At 70.2% G+C, this 16,582-nt stretch overlaps 10 protein-coding genes and 2 pseudogenes across 12 annotated transcripts; 4 read left to right on the plus strand and 8 right to left on the minus strand.

Moving 5' to 3' along the window:
- The first annotated feature begins 225 nt into the window (after positions 1 to 225).
- On the plus strand, positions 226 to 1,288 carry MSY001_1196 (annotated as a pseudogene). The gene is made up of 2 exons: positions 226 to 740; positions 793 to 1,288. Coding segments are annotated over exons 1-2 (1,011 nt in total).
- A 188-nt stretch (positions 1,289 to 1,476) lies between these two features.
- MSY001_1197 (uncharacterized protein) lies at positions 1,477 to 3,573 on the plus strand (the record flags this gene model as incomplete). The annotated part of the gene is made up of 1 exon (XM_018886309.1): positions 1,477 to 3,573. One exon carries the CDS (start codon positions 1,477 to 1,479, stop codon positions 3,571 to 3,573), a length of 2,097 nt encoding a protein of 698 aa, XP_018739796.1.
- A 20-nt stretch (positions 3,574 to 3,593) lies between these two features.
- MSY001_1198 (uncharacterized protein) lies at positions 3,594 to 4,150 on the minus strand (the record flags this gene model as incomplete). The annotated part of the gene is made up of 2 exons (XM_018886310.1): positions 3,594 to 3,791; positions 3,815 to 4,150. 2 exons carry the CDS (start codon positions 4,148 to 4,150, stop codon positions 3,594 to 3,596), a joined length of 534 nt encoding a protein of 177 aa, XP_018739797.1.
- A 168-nt stretch (positions 4,151 to 4,318) lies between these two features.
- Positions 4,319 to 5,123, minus strand: MSY001_1199 (annotated as a pseudogene). The gene is made up of 2 exons: positions 4,992 to 5,123; positions 4,319 to 4,939 (listed from the first exon to the last, which is right to left on the minus strand). Coding segments are annotated over exons 1-2 (753 nt in total).
- A 140-nt stretch (positions 5,124 to 5,263) lies between these two features.
- MSY001_1200 (uncharacterized protein) lies at positions 5,264 to 7,114 on the minus strand (the record flags this gene model as incomplete). Its single annotated transcript, XM_018886311.1, has 2 exons — positions 5,264 to 5,312; positions 5,337 to 7,114. The coding sequence occupies 2 exons, from the start codon at positions 7,112 to 7,114 to the stop codon at positions 5,264 to 5,266; spliced, it is 1,827 nt and encodes a 608-aa protein (XP_018739798.1).
- A 256-nt stretch (positions 7,115 to 7,370) lies between these two features.
- Positions 7,371 to 8,327, minus strand: MSY001_1201 (uncharacterized protein; the record flags this gene model as incomplete). The annotated part of the gene is made up of 3 exons (XM_018886312.1): positions 7,371 to 8,105; positions 8,131 to 8,211; positions 8,241 to 8,327. The coding sequence occupies 3 exons, from the start codon at positions 8,325 to 8,327 to the stop codon at positions 7,371 to 7,373; spliced, it is 903 nt and encodes a 300-aa protein (XP_018739799.1).
- A 504-nt stretch (positions 8,328 to 8,831) lies between these two features.
- MSY001_1202 (uncharacterized protein) lies at positions 8,832 to 10,325 on the plus strand (the record flags this gene model as incomplete). The annotated part of the gene is made up of 1 exon (XM_018886313.1): positions 8,832 to 10,325. One exon carries the CDS (start codon positions 8,832 to 8,834, stop codon positions 10,323 to 10,325), a length of 1,494 nt encoding a protein of 497 aa, XP_018739800.1.
- Positions 10,326 to 10,344: 19 nt separating this feature from the next.
- MSY001_1203 (uncharacterized protein) lies at positions 10,345 to 10,898 on the minus strand (the record flags this gene model as incomplete). The annotated part of the gene is made up of 2 exons (XM_018886314.1): positions 10,345 to 10,451; positions 10,475 to 10,898. 2 exons carry the CDS (start codon positions 10,896 to 10,898, stop codon positions 10,345 to 10,347), a joined length of 531 nt encoding a protein of 176 aa, XP_018739801.1.
- Positions 10,899 to 10,984: 86 nt separating this feature from the next.
- Positions 10,985 to 12,544, plus strand: MSY001_1204 (uncharacterized protein; the record flags this gene model as incomplete). Its single annotated transcript, XM_018886317.1, has 1 exon — positions 10,985 to 12,544. One exon carries the CDS (start codon positions 10,985 to 10,987, stop codon positions 12,542 to 12,544), a length of 1,560 nt encoding a protein of 519 aa, XP_018739802.1.
- On the minus strand, positions 12,541 to 13,945 carry MSY001_1205 (uncharacterized protein; the record flags this gene model as incomplete). Its single annotated transcript, XM_018886318.1, has 2 exons — positions 12,541 to 12,640; positions 12,666 to 13,945. The coding sequence occupies 2 exons, from the start codon at positions 13,943 to 13,945 to the stop codon at positions 12,541 to 12,543; spliced, it is 1,380 nt and encodes a 459-aa protein (XP_018739803.1).
- Positions 13,946 to 13,995: 50 nt separating this feature from the next.
- MSY001_1206 (uncharacterized protein) lies at positions 13,996 to 14,978 on the minus strand (the record flags this gene model as incomplete). Its single annotated transcript, XM_018886319.1, has 2 exons — positions 13,996 to 14,906; positions 14,930 to 14,978. The coding sequence occupies 2 exons, from the start codon at positions 14,976 to 14,978 to the stop codon at positions 13,996 to 13,998; spliced, it is 960 nt and encodes a 319-aa protein (XP_018739804.1).
- A 694-nt stretch (positions 14,979 to 15,672) lies between these two features.
- Positions 15,673 to 16,456, minus strand: MSY001_1207 (uncharacterized protein; the record flags this gene model as incomplete). Its single annotated transcript, XM_018886320.1, has 2 exons — positions 15,673 to 15,750; positions 15,803 to 16,456. 2 exons carry the CDS (start codon positions 16,454 to 16,456, stop codon positions 15,673 to 15,675), a joined length of 732 nt encoding a protein of 243 aa, XP_018739805.1.
- Positions 16,457 to 16,582: the final 126 nt, after the last annotated feature.

Consider the following 16,582-nt stretch of genomic DNA (forward strand, 5'->3'; position numbering starts at 1 on the left):
TCGCACGCGCTTCACGTGATACGACGAGCATGCCGTGGTACGGCGCGAGCGCTCGGCGCGCGCGCGGGGGCCTCGGTGCGCTGCGGCGGTGGGTGTCGACGCTGCGGCATGTGCCTGCGAGCGAGGCAGCGCCGCGCGAGGTGCCTACGCCGCTCCTATTCATTGCCGCGCCGCGCTGGACGGGCGGTGCACCGGCGCAAGAGTACGCTGCCGAACTTACCTAGGCAATTCGCGCCTCTGTGGACGCACCTGCGCGAGCAGGGCTTCTCGAGCCTGTTTCTCGATCTGGACCCAGACACGCACGGCCGCCCGCCGTCCGAGATCCTCGCGCTGATGGAGGACGAGATGGTGCGCCTGCTGCGCCACCCGCCGCCCGAGGTGGGCGTGCCGCCCTTTCCGCCGGCGCTCACGGCGGCGGGGGCCGTGTGCGCCGTCGCCGAGCAGTATGCGTCGTCGCACCCCCTGTCGGCGCTGCAGCTCGTGGACCCGCCCCTCTCGATGGCGCGCGCGGCTGTCGACTACCCCCACCTGCTCGGCCCCGAGGCGCTCCCGGAGTTCCACTTTGAGCCCTTCTTCCCCGCGCGGGTCGTGTGGACCGCACGCGCCCTGGCCGAGCGCGAGGCACGCCAAGTGCCGTGGTTCGAGAGGCACCGCATCGAAGCGCAGCGCGACGACGACGAGGGCGATGTGGACCGTTACGAATGGGCGTCGCTGGAGCAGGGCGCCGACGAAATGGGCCGGTGGCTCGAGGACGACGCGGGGCTGTACGTGTGTGCCACTCATCCCAGCTAGACCCGCCACGGACAGCGAGTACGTCGACGACGCAGCGGCCGCCGGCAGCGCAGACGCGCCCCCCACGCGCGTGCCGCCGGGGACGCTGCCCGACTGGTTCCACACAGGCGCGTACGAGTTTGCGCGCGATGGCTCCAAGAAGCGGCCGATCACGCTGGACGAGTCGGACCTGCGCGAGCGCTTCATCCGGGGGCGCGGCCCAGGCGGACAGGCCATCAACAAGCTCTCTACGAACGTGGAGCTCGTCCACGAGCCGACGGGCACGCGCATCACCTGCCAGGCGACGCGCAGCCGCGCGCAGAACCGCGAGATCGCGCGCCGCCAGATGAGCCAGCGCCTCGAGCTGCTCATCAAGCAGTCATGGGGCCCCATGCGCGGCGGCGCGCAGGTCCCGCGCGCACTCGCGCCCAGTGTCCTGCAGTCGCAGTGGGACAAGGCGCGCCGGCGCAAGCAGAACAAGCGCAAGAAGCAGCAGCGCCGCGCCGCCTCGCCCTAGTGGAGCGCGGCGCGCACGGCGCACGGCGCGCACGCATAGATCCCATACACGGCCCCGAGGGTCGACGCCCTGGCTCGTCGCGCCTTCGCGCCCTTGCAAAACCCGCGCGGGTGGCAGACCAGCGAGTGCGGAACGCCGCCTAAGCACCCAGCGTGGGTCGTTGGCTGTCTGTGCAACACGGTGCCTGTATGTCCGTGTCCAGTGCGTCTGCGCAAGTCGGCGCGCCCCTGCCCGGCGCACCGTCCACGGCGGCGGCCGAGCCATCGCGCGCCAAGGAGGCGCCCATGTCGCGGTCTGCGTCGTGGGCCGACCGAAATGCGCCGTCGGCGTCGTCGGAGCCCGAGGGCCCTATCCGCGCGTATGCCAAGCTCGAGTTCCCTGGCTTTTCCTACTACATCCAGACACTCCAGGTCACCATTGGCCGGCGGCCCCAGGCGCCTGCGTCCGCCTCGCCGGCGTGGCGCGCAGGCAAGGACGTGGACGTGGACTTGGGCCCCCTCAAGTCCATCTCCCGACTGCACGCGCGCATCTTTTACTCGGTCCAGCCGGACTATTACCGCAGCTCCCTGCCCATGTCGCCCATGCTGGCGCCGCCCGGCGCGGCGCCCGGCCACGACGAGGCGGCCGGCAGCGCCCGGAGCGCATCGCCGTCCAAGCCCGAGGGCCGCTTCCTCCTCGAGGTGCTCGGCCGCAACGGGGCGTTTGTCGACGACGTGTGGGTCAGCATGAACGGGGTGGTGCCGCTCGGCGCGAGGACCAAGATCCAGATCGCCGAGCGCGTATTCTACTTTGTGCTCCCGCCGCCGCCTGACGCGGACGATGCCGCGGACAGCGGCGAGTCGGACCACGAGCTGCTCGCCGCTGCCTCGTCGTCCGAGCTCTCGGACGCGGACGAGTTGCCGGCGCCCAGCGCCGCACCCGCGCCGAAGTTTGTGCTCAAGCCGCGCGCGAAGCTCGGCAAGGCGCTCAAGCGACCGCACACCGACGAGGCACGGAGCGGCGCGCCTGGCGCCGACGGCGATGCCAGCGACGCCAAGCGGCGCCGCCCGACGGACGATGCGGCGGCCGACCCGGCCGCCAGCCACAGCGTCAAGAGCGAGGGCGAGGCCGACGCGGACAGCGCCCGCGCAAGCACGTCGCCTGCGCTCTCCGCCCTCGCCGTGGCCGCCCACACGCTTGGCCCTGTGCCCGCGTTCCAGAAGCCGGACCTGTCGAACGTGCAGCTCATCACCAATGCGCTCTCGTCCGAGTCGTGTGCGAAGAAAGGGCACAAGCTGACCCTGCAGGAGGTGTACGAGTGGCTCCAGAACACCTACCCGTGGTTCAGCCAGAATGGGCGCAAGAACGGGCGCGACTGGCAGAGCTCGATCCGGCACACGATCGGCACGAGCCGCGAGTTCTGCAAGATCCCGCGGCGGCCCGACGAGCCGGGCAAGGGCATCTTTTACACGCTCAGCACCACGGACCTCGCCAAGGCCCACAGCGCGGCGTCGCGCCAGGACGGCGCGGCCGCCGCCGCTGCGAGCGCCCCGGCGACCGACGATACCCCCTCTCCCGCCGCGCCGGCGCCCGTGTCACACAGCCGCACGGGCGCGACGCCCCCGGACGCTGCGCGTGCCATGCCGCGCATTCCCCTTGTTGTGGGTGTGCCGCCGACCGCCGAGCGCACCGCCGCCCAGGGCAAAGGCGCGCCTGGGTCCATCGAGTCGCTCCTCGAGGCGCCGCCGATTGCGCACCACCAGGGCCAGCTGTACCTGAGCCCGGCCGTGTTTGGCCACCTGTCGAGCGAGCAGCTGTCCCAGATCGAGGGCCTCGGCGCACAGCAGGCCTTGCAGGTCCTACAGACGTACCTGGTCTCGCACCTCAAGGAGAAGATGAAGAAGGCCAAGAGCCCCGAGGGCGCCGCCGCAGCCTCGGCCCCGGCAGCCTCGGCCCCGGCGGCGCCCCGCGGCGCCGAGCGTGCCGGCGAGCGACCAGCGCCTCGAGGTGCCGAAGGTGCCTCGCATCCCCGTGTCGGCCCCGAGCGNGCGGCTGCGCGGCCCGCCGACAAGAGCGACGATCCGCTGTCGGCGCTGTCGGCGCTGGCCGCGCACCCCGAGGCGGCTGGGCTCATTGCTCTCCTGAAGAAGCAGCAGGCGGGCGGCAGCAGCACGGTGCGGCTCTCGCCGGGCCAGCTCGAGCTCTTGCAGCTGGCGAACCGCTTGGCGATGCAGCGCAAGAAGAAGGCCTCGGGCGCTGCGTCGCCGACGCCCGAGCCGCGGCCGCCCAGTGGGCCGGCGTCATAGAATCGGTAGTGGGCCTATGGCTACGCACGACGCACTTGCCGGACCGTGGCGCCGCGCGCCTGGCGCGCCTGGAGCTTGGCCTGGCGCTTGCTCAGCGCCGGCTCGTTGCTGGCGGCGGGCGCCTTGTCGTGTGTGGCCTGCGGCGGCGCGCGACCGCGTCCGAGCACGTATGGCGCGAGGATGTGCGTGTAGAGCAGGTACAGGGCATACAAGGGGATCTGTGTGAGCTTGCCGTACGCACCACCAGGTAGGTCCACCAGAAGTGGCGGGAGACGAGCGCCGTCGTGCCGTGGACGAACCATGTGATGTAGACGATGTCGAACATGTACGCGGTGAGGCCGGCCTGCGCTAGGTCGGCGCCATGGCGCGCCATGCCGACGAGCTGCCACGCGAGGCCCGCAGCGACCGCCTCGGTCAGCAGGTACGGCACCAGCACAGCCGCCGGCCAGCGGGGGGAGCGGTACCGCACGAGCTGTGCGAGCACGTACAGCGTGTTGCTGATGGCAAAGCCCAGCGCTAGCGTCTGTACCGCACGGGCATTCGTCGATGCGATGCGTTTCTGCGCGCCCTTGGCCATCGTGGCGTGCGGCAGGCCCGATGCGCGGCCGAATAGATGAAGGATATTTTCTACTAGACAAGCACGCTGCTGGGCGACGCTACGGGGTGCGAGGCGCCCGTCGTTACGACGTGCCTGCAGCATCATGAAGAGACATCGCAGAAGCGGCAACAGCCCCTGCCTCCTCTTTTAGACCGAGGCCTGGATCTCGGGCTCCTTGAACTCGCCGCTCTTGATCTTGGTGCCGACGTCCTCCGCACCGACGACGGCCGCACCACCGTGCAGCTCGTAGAGCTTGCCGACGTCGAACTTCGGGCGCTTCAGCACCTTGACCTTGCGGATGTACACGTCCTTGAGCGGGTAGATGCCCTGGGTGCTCTTCTCGATCTCGCGGCCCATGACCTCGGGGATCAGCTTGGCCACGAACTCGCGCAGGTCGCACGACGACGACTCGCGCTGGATCACCTCGAACATCTTCTTGCGGATGGCACGGATCTGCGACGACTTGGCGTAGGTGGTCTTCTTCACCTGGTTCGCGCGGCGGCGCGTGAAGCCGATGGCGAACACACGGAGGAGGTAGCCGTCGGTGGTCTTCACGTCCTGGTAGGCCTCAATGAGCGTCTGCCACTTGCGCACGAGCGAGCGGACCTTGTCCTGCGTGAAGTCCATACCGTAAAAGTTGGTCAGGCAGTTACGGCCCTGCACCTCGTCGATGCGCAGGCGGAACTTGCGGAAGGCCTGCTCGTCGTCCTTGTTCAGGTCAGCAAGCGACTGCTCGAGGATACGGCCCTTGAGAGCGTCCGAGGCATTCTCTGTCGGGTCAGTCATCCGTGTACATACTCAGACCCTGCGAACGGTTGACAATGGTCTTGCCGACGTTGCGGTTCTCGAAGAACACAGGCGCCTTGATGTCGTACCACTCCTTGCGGGTGAAGGGGTCGACCACACGCTTCTTATTACCCTTACCCTTGGAGAGCTTCTTGTTCTTGCCAACAGCTGCCGGTCAGCGTCGAGCACTACGCACCCATCGTGGACAAGGAGGACAGAGGTTCGCAGACGCCGGCGCTACAAGAAGGCGGCTAGTCTACACGTGATGCACAGAACTTCCATAGCTATAATTCACGTGACCATTTGTCACCCTCGGCGCGTGCGCCCCGTGCGCTGCGCCTCGCGGCGGTTGCGCCTGCGGTGAGGAAGGTGTACGTACCGACTCGCCCGGAGGTCCGCCTCCTCCATCTTCTCGAGCTCCGCATCGCTCAGGTACTCGAGCAGCGGCCCAAAGTCAGCGACATCGCCAAAGTCGCGCCACGCGCCCTCGAGCGGTCGTGGCCCGATAGACAAAAGATCCCGTAGCGTCGCAAGCGCCTGCTGCCGCCGCACAGGCAGCGGCAGCGACTCGTCCGGGAGGAGGAACGGCATCGAACCCGCCGAGTCCGCCGCCCCCTGCGCGCCCGCAGCCATGCGCCGGCTGCGCGTATTGGGCGGCCCGACCTCGTCGCGCATACCCACCGCGTACTCGTCCAGGGCGTCCAGCGCACTCGACGCCGCGGCCATCGCGTGCCGGTGCGCCGCCGCGCCGCCGTCCGCGTCGCCACTGCGTGCCTCGGCCGCAGCACTCTCGGCTAGCTGCGCCTGCTCAGCCCGCTCAATCTGCTCGAGCTCGTCCATCGTGCACCGGTATATCTTGCCACTGCCAAATAGGCCCAGCTCCGTCGCGGCGCGCCGGTGGTGCATCAGCTGCTCGTGCACCGCATGTGCAATGATGCCACGGCCCTCCGGCGGCAGACCCAAGTCGCGCGTGAGGGTCCGCGCGAACGCCTCGGGCGTCCACTCGGAGCTCAGGTCCCACTCCAGCCGGTCGCGCAGCATGTGCCGCGCGATCTGCACCTTGTACTCGACAATCACACGCAGGTCGTCCTCGGCATCTACGCTGACCAGCATGTCGTGGATGCGCGCCTTCTCAGCCGTCTTCGGGTCTTCGTCCTGCGGCGCGGCTGCGGGCCCGCCGCCCGACGGTGCGCTGCCGGGCACCGTGCTGGGCGCGAGCGGGAACGGCGCCTCGACCGTGGGCGACCCCTCGTTGGGCTCGGACTGCGGGTATTTCCGCGGCCGGCCGCGCTTGCGCGGCGCTAAGAGCGACGACGATCCGTCCGCACTGGCCGCCTGGGTCGCTGCGAGGCGCCGCCGCTGCGCCTCAGCCTCGGCCTCGAGGCGCTTGCGCTCGCGCGCACCTGTCTTGAGGTCCACGATGCGGGTCAGCGTGTCTTCGCTGTCCAGCACGGCCGAGGCGTCCGCCAGCTGCTGGATGATCGCGTTCTCAATCTGCAAGGCATGCGGCGTGATCGGCAGGTCCAGGTCCTGCAGAAACATTTGCGCAAACTGGTACGGCGTAATAAGCCGCTCATTGATGTTCCACAGAAAGACATCCTTGATCCGGTGCGTGTCCGTGTGGAACTCGATGCGGATCGGCACGAGCACCTCGGGGGCCTCGCCCTGCTGCGCCAGCTGCTCGTCGGAAAAGTAGGGGGGATGCACAGGCCTCGCTGGGCGCACCACTAGACGCCTGCTTGGCACGGGCAGGCCCAGCTGGCTACCGGGCGCCGCCCACTCGGCCTCTGCTTCCACGTCGCTCGGGCCGGGCCGGGTGGCGGGGCTATTCGACGCGCGGTCTTCCAGGTGGCTGCGCCGGCGCTTGCTGCTTGTCTGCGAGCCGTACTCGTCGTCTGGCGATTCAAAATCGTCGTCGTCATCATCGTCGACCTCGATATCGTCGTCGTCCGAGGCGTCCTCGCCATAGTACACGGCATGCCGCCCACCACGCGTCGAGAGCGGGTCCTCTGTCTCATGCGAGCCGCGCCAGATCGGCTGCATGAGCGTCGTCGTGCCCGCACGCATGCGACTCGCATACGTCGAGTGCTTCGCCTGGCCCGGCGCAATGCGGGTCTGTGGCCGCACAGGCGCCGCACTCGAGCCTAGGACCCACATGGCGCTGCCACCGGCTGCCCCAGGCCCCGATGCCGACACGCCCGCCGGCCCTGCCATCGCCGTCGCATTGGGATCGGCGCCGCCCACGTACGACCCACTCGCCCGGGACATGGGGGGATCGATCAGCCCCTGGCGCTCGCTCGACGTGCCCTGCGCCAGCATCGCGCGTCACGGCACGTGATCGTGCCGCGGCTGGGCGGCGGCCCGCGGCGCCGTGGAGGGACAGTCCAGCCATACAGAGACTATAGGGGCCCATTTAGGCCGCGTCCGCCGGCGCGGGCTCTTGCGCCGGTGCAGACTCGGGCTCCTGCGCGGGCTCCGGCGCAGGCTCCTGCGCAGGCTCGCGCTCCGGCTCTTGCGCCGGAGGCTCGTCGCGGCGCGGCTCGTCCTCGTAGCGGTCGTCACCGCGCATCGGCGGCGGAGGGCGCTCGTCCTCGTAGCGGTCGTCACCGCGCATCGGCGGCGGCGGGCGCTCGTCGCGGTAGCGGTCGCGCGCGTACGAGTCGCGGTCGCGCGCCTCAGGGCTGCGGTCGCGGCGGTCGTACGAGGACGGCTCGGGCGGCGGCAGCTCACCGTCGGGCTCGGCCCGGAGGCGGTTGCCACGCAGCTCGGTGCCTTCAATGCGTGCCAGCGCACGTTCGTAGTCCTCACGCGTCTCGAACTCCAGGGCGCCCTCGTCCGACCGGTACGGGTTGATGTCCGAGAACGTCACATGGCCGTGCTCGCGCCCGACATCCTTCAGGTCCTGCCAGCTCGTGCCGGGCGGCAGGTTGAACACAATGATCCGGTACTGGCCACGACGCGGGCCGCGGCGGCGCTCGTCGCGGTAGCGGTCGCGCGGAGGCTCATCGCGGTAGCGGTCGCGCGGCGGCCCGTACCCGTCGCGGTCGCGGCCGCGGCCGTACCCATCGCGGTCGCGGTCGCGACGCGCAGGCTGCTTGGCCGGCTGCACAATGATGCGGTCGCCCATGAACATGGTGCCGTCATAGTCCTGGAGTGAGATTTTCGGTACGTACGCGCACGGCATAGTCGGCATCGCGCGAGTCCTCAAACTCGACAAAGCCAAAGCCGTTCAGGACGCGCACATCCACGAGGCGCTAGCGCGGTCAGTCACGCACATACATACTCCGACATTCTTGAATAGGTCCGAAACATCGTCGCGTGTTGTGCTGGGGGCCAGGCGGCCGACGTACAGGCGTGTGGGCGCAGTCATTGTGGGGTTCAAACTGCGCGAAGTGGCGGGGGCGTCGAGAGACGCCCTGCGCAGCGCGAAGACACATCACGTGATCAAACGCGCGCCAGGACCTGACCTGGGCGAGCGCCCAAGGGCCGCGAGGACTCGCGCCCGCGCTGCCGAGGCCGTCGCGTGTCGTCCAAGTGACCCTGCGCGGGAGTCGCAGCGGGTTGGTGGGGGCGTGGAGTCGCGTGGACGCGGCAGACCTTGGACTGTGCGCGCAGTGCAAAGCTACGGCGGCGCTCACGTCCTGCCGCACGCTCTTCATCGCCTACGCGGCGCCGCATGTGTGCAACGCGACACTCCTCACCAGGGCCGCGCTCGCGCTGCACGCTGGAGGCATGAACTCGAGCCCCGGAGATCCATGCACCGCGCCTGTTGTGTTTAGTCAGCATTTACTGGAAAGGCTGTGCGCCGAGCTGCGCGTCGGTACGCCGAGCGCGGGTGGCACGCTGGCCGTTTCGCTCGCCCGACGTGACGAACATGGTCGCACCAGCGCCTCCCGTGTCAACAGCGCCGGGGGGATCGCTCTCCATGGCTAACGACAGCTCATCCAAGCCGTCAAGGAGCGGCGAGGGTGGGTCTTTCCGCTTGCATGCGCCGGGCCGGATCCCACTCAGTCCCATGCGGCTGGGGCCGGGGCCCGTGCCGTCGCCATCGCCGCACGCTGGTGCCGCGTCGCCGCTCGGGACGTCGGCTCCTACGACGTCCCCTCTGCCGCTTGCGAACGAGCTGCCTGACGACCCGGCGCAGGCATCGCAGCTTGTCCATCTCTACGCGCCACCGCTAGCGCCCGCCTGGAGCCCCGTGCCGAGCTCCATGTCGCGTACCCTCAGCGGCCGCACGGATGAGGGCAGTGGGCCGCGTGGGCGCGCGCCCACGTCGCCCGTGCCTGCGGCGCAGGCGGACAATGGGCTGCGGCGGCCCCTCTCGAGTCCGCGCTCGCCCTCGCAGGCGCTGCTCTCGCCACTGATGCGGCACCGCAACGCGCCACGGTCGCCCGAGCCGAGCATATTTGAGCGTGATATCGAGCTGTGCGGCAGCCCACACATGCGCACGCCCCAGGAGGCCATCGATACGTCCGTGCCGACGGTGCTGGACGGCGCGGCCGACGCGATCGTCGGCGACACGGACCTCGAAATCGTGGCGCCGCGCGACGGATCGCACTCGTCGTCGCCGCTCGCGTCGCCCGATATGCGCGCGCGGCGGCGGCTGGGCGGCGAGCCGCTCATTCGGGGCGTCTCTCACGACAGCTGGCAGCCGCGCGCCCCGCGCCCGGGCGGCCACCGCCGCCTGCTGTCGGAGCAGTCCCATGTCGCGGCGAGCCTCCCGGGCATGCCGCCGAGTCCCAGCGCGTTCTCCCATGCGGGCTCGCGGCGCTCGACGCTGCTGATGCCTACGACGCCGGGGTCGCGCGCTGATTCGATGGCGCCGTCCATGAGCCCGAGTCTGAGCATTGACGGGGCCGTCATCCCCGAGGGGCAGGCGGCCATGGTTGCGCACAGCCTCGATGGCCTTGCGGACGTGATTGTGCATCCCGCGTCGCAGGCCTCGCCGGCGCCGGTGGCGTCGCCGTCTCCGATCGAGTCGGCGGGCTCGATGCCTGCGTCGACGAGCTACTTTTCGCTGCCGCCGTCCGCCGACGACGCGCGCGCCTCGGGCAAGTTCCGCTACACGCTGCTCGACTTGCCGCAGCCAGGTTCGACCCTGACGCCTGCCGGCGTGGAGCGCTCGCACTCCTTTCTGAGCGCGCGCTCCGCGCGCGCGGGCGCGCCGGGCCGGCGAGCATGGCAGGCGCGGCGCCCACGCAGCGCCGACTCGTCCGAGATGCCCGCGCCGCCGCTCTTGCAGGTGCAGCCCGATGCGAGCCTGTCCTCGGCCGCCGGGTCCGGCGAGCGCAAGCGCCTCTCGTGGATGACGTACACGGACCTGGTGCGTGATGCGGACGAGCAAGTGACGGACGTGTCGCTTGGATAGAGTAGGAGCTGCTAGATACCTATGTGATGGCAAACTCGGGCGCGTGCCGCAGCGCCTCGTACGCGGGGCGCGCGACGGACCGCTGCCCAACCTGCTTGTCCGTCTCAATGTCCTGCATGAGGGCGTCTGTGTAAGGCATGCACACGTACCGAGGCTCTCGTACTTGCGCTCCGGACGGATGTACCCCAGCACGCACACGCGCATCTCGCGCCCGTAAAAGTCGTGCGCAAAGTCGTGCAGGATGTGCACCTCGACGGACTGCGTCGGGTTCTCAAACTGCGGGTTCCATCCGATGCTCATGACCATGGGGTGCACGGCGCTGTCCTCGGCATGGAACGACGCATCGCCGCGCACGCGCACCTGCGCCCACCCAAAGTACACGCCCGTGTCGGTCAGGCGGTGGCCCGCCGGCGCCGCCTCGAGGGCCGACGTCGGCAGGTTCGCCGTCGCGCAGTTCAGCTGCTTGCTGCCGCGCCCGAAGCCATGCTCGACGATTCCACACAGAAACGTAGGGAACGGGGGCGCCGGCTCGTCGCCCCCACACACCAGCGGCCGCGCACGTCCGTCGGCCATGCCAAGCCGGGCCGCGGCGCGCGGCTCTGGCGGCTTTCCACGTGACTCGACGGGTCGTACGCCGGCGCGCCGCCGGCGGACCGGCGATGAAGTACTTGAGCACGCGCGGCGGCGCTGAGCGGCTCACGCTCGAGGAGGCTGTGCTGCAGGGCCTGGCCCCGAATGGGGGTCTGTATGTGCCCGAGTCGATCCCGGCGCTCCCGGCCGACTGGGCGACGGCCTGGCAGGACGCCCCGTTCACGGAGCTCTCGTTCCAGCTGCTCTCGCTGTTTGTGCCGCCGACCGAGGCGGAGGGCGGTATTCCGCCCGAGGACCTGCGTGCGCTGATCCACAAGTCGTACGCGTCCTTCCGCCACGAGGAGGTGACGCCGCTGCACCGCGTGTCCGAGCACGAGTGGTGCCTCGAGCTGTGGCACGGCCCGACGTTTGCGTTCAAGGACGTGGCGCTTCAGCTGCTTGGCCACCTGTTCGAGTACTTCCTCACGCGCCGCAACGCGCGGAGCAGCGGCGCGCCGCACACGCTCACGGTCGTCGGCGCCACGAGCGGCGACACGGGCAGCGCCGCCATCGCGGGCCTGCGCGCCAAGGCCAACATCCACGTCTTTATCCTGCACCCCCAGGGCCGCGTGTCGCCGATCCAGGAGGCGCAGATGACGACTGTGCTCGACGACAACGTGCACAACCTCGCGGTCCCCGGCACCTTTGACGACTGCCAGGCCATCGTCAAGGCGCTCTTCTCCGACAAGGCCTTCAACGACGCGCACCACCTCGGCGCCATCAACAGCATAAACTGGGCGCGCATCCTCTCGCAGATCGTCTACTACTTTGCGGCGTACTTTGCGCTGCGCCGCGCACACCCCCACGTCGACGCCTCGCGCGTGCAGATCGTCGTGCCCACCGGCAACTTTGGCGACGTGCTCGCGGGCTACTACGCCAAGCGCCTCGGCCTCCCGATGGAGCGCCTCGTCGTGGCCACGAACGAGAACGACATCCTCCAGCGCTTCTGGGCAACAGGCCGCTACGAGAAGGACCCGACAGCGAGCGACGTGCGCGCGACGCTCAGCCCCGCGATGGACATCCAGGTGTCGTCCAACTTCGAGCGCCTCCTCTGGTACCTCGCGTACGAGACCGCGCCAGGCCCCGACAGGGCCGCCGACGCCGGCAGCCAGGTCGCCGCATGGATGCAGCAGCTCGCGTCGACCGGCGCCATCGCCGTGAGCGAGGCACAGCATGCGATCGCATGCCGCGACTTCCGCGCCGAGCGTGTGTCGGACGACGAGACGCGCGCTACGATCCTGCGCTACTACAGCGGCACCAGCGACCGCGCGGCGTACCTCATGGACCCGCACACGGCCGTCGCCTTCGAGGCCGCGAACCGCGTCGCCACGGGCCACCCGCAGATCATCCTCTCGACGGCGCACCCCGCCAAGTTCTCCGACGCGGTCGTCTCGTCCATCGCGCCTGCGTCCAGTGAGCAGGAGGCCGCGGCCTTCTTCCACTCGCGCGTGCTGCCCAAGGAAATGCACGGGCTCCTCGACAAGCCGCGCCGCGTAACGCACGTCGACGCCGCGCAGGGGCCCGACAAGCTCGCCGCGCTCGTCGCGCGCACCAAGGAGATCATCGAGCGCGACGGCTTCCAGGCCTAGGCCGCCCGCCACGTCCGAAGGGTCCCGTCGTCGCTCGCGGACGCCAGCGTCGGCCCCCGCGGCCCGCGGCTCCATGCCACCGCGTTCACCTCCGCACTGCGTGAGTCGTGCACATACGTACTGCGCCTCGTGGGCCCGTGGCACCACATGCCCCCCGCCCACGGCGCCCTCGCGGCCCGCGGCGGGCGCATGCGCCGCTTGCGTGTCCCATAGCACCACGTCGCCCGAATTGCATCCCAGCGCGAGAAGCCGGTCCTCGTACAGCGCCAGGCGCGCATACAGCGTATTGTGCCGCTGGGCAGGCGCCCACAAGGCGCGCGCCTCGCCGGGCGGAAGAGCGCGCGCCACGTCCGACGTGTCCAGCACGTATATGCACCCGTCCGTGCACGCCGCGTACATGCGGCCGCGCGACGCAGCGACGGCCAGCGACGAGACGCCGTGCGGCCGCGTGTTCCACGGCATCTCGCGCGAGAGGTCGGCGCTCCCCTGCACGGCCCGCGCCATGCGCGGCTCCCACACACGCACCGCCGCTGTGCTGCTCCCCGCCGTGGCCAGCAGGCCGGACGGCAGGTACGCCACCGACGTCACGGCGTCGTGCGCCGGCGCGCGGCGCCGCGCGCGGCGCGCGCGGTGCGCCTCGGGCAGGTGCATCGCCGGCGACGCCTGCCGCACATCCCACACGTACACGGCGCCGTCGCGCGCGCCGCTGCACAGCACCTGCCCACCACCCGCCGGGTCCCACGCGAGGGCGCGCGGGCTCCCGCGGTGCGCATCGTACGTGGCGAGGCACTGCTCCCGCTCCACGTCCCACACGGACACCGAGTAGTCGCTCCCGCCGAGCGCGAGCGCCGCGTCGTCAGGGCGCCACGCCATCGCAAAGAGCGAGCCATCGATGAGCGGCTGCGTGCTGTGCCGCAGCGCGCGCGGCTCCCACGCCGCGGGGGCGACGAGCGTGTCGAGCAGGTGCACGCGGCCCTCGTCGTCGCCGACAGCGAGCAGCTGCGGCACGCCGGGCGCCGCGCACGCGCGGTGCATGTACGACGCGCTGAGGGGCGCCGCATAGCCATGGGGTATACAGCCCGAGTCGAGCTGGTACGGCGCGTCCGCGTCCGTGTGGAACGAAGCGAGGTACGCATGCGATGCGAGCTCGTACGGCAGGCGGCGCCGCGCCGACGCATGCAGCGCCTGCCGGCCCACGGCGGAGCGCCGACGCAGCGCGAGCGGCGTCCGCTCGGCGCCTCGCGCCGCCTTGCCCGTGCGCGTCGGCGATGGCGGCGCATCCAGTGGTACATTCAAGTCGCGCGGCAAGAAGAAGCGCGACGCACGGCGCGGCGACACCGTCCCTCGCACGTACCGGGCGGACGACGTGGGTGCGCCCGACGCGATCGCTGCCTCTTCCATCGTGGCGCGGTGGAGCGCGACGCGCGCCTCCACCTGCCAGACCCGTGCGCCTACGGAGCGAGACGGCGCGCGACCGCCTCGGCGGGGGGGATGCTCTCCATCGCGCCCTCGACTTCTACGGCCATGGCGGCAGCGACGGACGCACGTGTCAGCACCGCATGCACGCTCTCGCGCGAGAGCTCGCCGAGGCGCATGAGGCCCGACACTAGGTAGCCCGTAAACGTGTCGCCGGCGCCCGTCGTGTTGACGACCTTCGTCGTCGAGGCCGCCGGGATATCGATCCATACGCGCTCGCCGTCGATCTGGACGCCCGCGCTCGAGCCGTGGCGGCCGCGCGTGACGATGATCCATGCCATCGACGCGAACGCGGGGACCTGCGCGAGCGCCTGCGCAGGGTGCGCGCGAGCCGCGCGGCCGGTGAGCGCCTCGTGCATGTCCGCCGCCTCGCCCTCATTCACGATGAGCACGTCGATGCCGTCCCACGGGAACGCGCGCAGCTCGTCGGCCGTGAGCATGGGGCTGGGGTTGAACACGGTCGTGATGCCGGGGCGCGTGCGTGCGTAGCGCACAAAGGCCTCGGTCGTCGCGAGCGGGATCTCGTTCTGCAGCACGAGATGCGACACGTCCGCGCCGAGCCACGCCGCCGGGTCGTCCATGCGCTCGTTCGGCGCAAAGTTCGCGCCCTTGAGTAGCACGATCGAGTTCTCGCCGTCGTCCGCGGCGATCTGGATAAACGCACGGCCCGTCGGCACCTCGCTCGAGACGTGCACGCTCGACACGTCGACGTGGCGCTTCGCGAGCTCGTCGAGCGGCCACGTCGCGTCGTGCCCCACGGCGCCGAGCATCGTCACGTCCACGCCCGCGAGGCCCAGCGCCGCCGCGACGTTTGCGCCTTTGCCGCCGGGCCGCGACCACATGTGCGACGACGAGATCGTCTCGCCTGGGCGCACAATGTGCGGGACTGTGTGAGTGGGAGCGACGCACCCTGGAACGTCTCGTCAATGTTCACGCTGCTCCGCACGAGGCATCGCATGTCGGGATGTGGAGGAAGCGGCGGCGGCGGCGGCGTGTCGCTATGTTTTCGTGTGTGGTCGCGGGGCGGCTCCCCCTGCCGCCGCCGCAGCAGGTCGACGCGACGCATGCCGTGTTTCTCCTTGAGGCGGCTGAGCAGATCCAGCACATTGTCGTGTTTATGACGGGCGAGCAGGCGTTCCCGGAGGGGTACGGTGCCACCGTGCACCTCATGTGGCCACGCGGCGACGGCGCCGCGCCACAGTGGCAGCTGCTAGGGTGGTGCGTACAGCGACTGACGCAGCTTGCTCAACACGAAGCCCTCGGCGATCTTCCGCCTGCGCGACGCGAGGCGCGAGGCGCCCGCGCCGGGCCCGCAGACCGCGACGCTCGGCCTGAGCATCGAGCCGCTCGACGTCATTGAGCGCGAGATGCAGGCGATCGGCAAGAGCGCGCAGGCTGAGCCGCCGCAGGCGCTTGCGCTTGCGGCGCGCACGCAGCCCGACACGCTCGTGCAGCAGGCGGCGCAGCTCGCGGCGCCTATCGGTACGTCGAGCGACTAACCGGCAGCCCAGCAGGTGTTTTCGTACCTATCGTCGTTTGCGCCTGACTCGGCGCCGCAGGCCGTCCCGCTCCTGCAGCGGTGGCTCGAGCAGTTCCAGCGCAAGCTGCAGACGCAGGGCGTCGAGTTCCTGCTCAAGCCGCCTGCGTAGGTTCTAAAATTCAAACGCGCGGTCAAAGTCGCGGTAGATGATCGTGCGCATGCCCGGCGCCATGAGCGGCGTCGCGGCGTCCTGCGCCAGGTAGCGATACGGCAGTTCCACCTGGGTCAGCTGGTCGACGTACCGACTCGCTGCGCGAAAACTGCAGCGTGGGGCTGTCGACGAAGCGGAGCGCGCCTGTGCCGTCCTGCGCCGTGTCTGCGCCACGCGCGCCGTCGAGCTCAGCGAGGCCGAGGCGCAGCCCGTCTTCGACGACGCGCTTCGTGACGCCGAGCGCCGTGTCGGTCGACATCTGCACGCTGCCGAGGTGGCGGCCCGGGAAGCCCAGCTCACGCAGCGAGGCCGTGCGGTCGCGCGGCGGGTCGTCGCCGAGGATGCCGCCAAAGAGGAAGTGCGTGAACGGAGCGTCGCCGTGCGCCGCACCCGCCGACGACGTGTGGATGCCTGCATCACACACCGAGAGCGGCAGCGGCGCCTTGGGGTCAAGTAGGCAGATGCGCTCCATCGCCCAGCCGCGCTCGCGCGCGAGCGTCGTGACCGACTGCGCATGCAGCTCGAACCGGGCCGGGCGCGTGAGCGGCGGCAGCGGCTGCTCGAACGCCTCCTTCAGCGCCTCGAGCGACGCCTGCGAGAGCGACGTAAAGTGCACGGTCGTGCCCTCACCCACATGGTACAGCATGTGGCGGTACTCGAGCAGGGCCCACGGCGCAAAGTGCGCGGGGGCCCCCGGCTCGTCCTCCTCCATGTGCTCGACAATGTATTCGGGGCGCGGCGCCATCGTAGGTGGAGGGCAGCCGCGGGCGCCCCTTGGCTTTTTTCTTCCATGTGTAGGAGGTAGCCAGCAAGCGCTTTTACGCACACGGTGTCAGACTCGCCCGCTCCCTTATCCCGTGCCTGCTCGCCC

The sequence above is a fragment of the Malassezia sympodialis genome, genomic scaffold (genome assembly GCF_000349305.1).
Source record: "Malassezia sympodialis ATCC 42132 genomic scaffold, msy_sf_5, whole genome shotgun sequence".
Classification (NCBI taxonomy): domain Eukaryota; kingdom Fungi; phylum Basidiomycota; class Malasseziomycetes; order Malasseziales; family Malasseziaceae; genus Malassezia; species Malassezia sympodialis.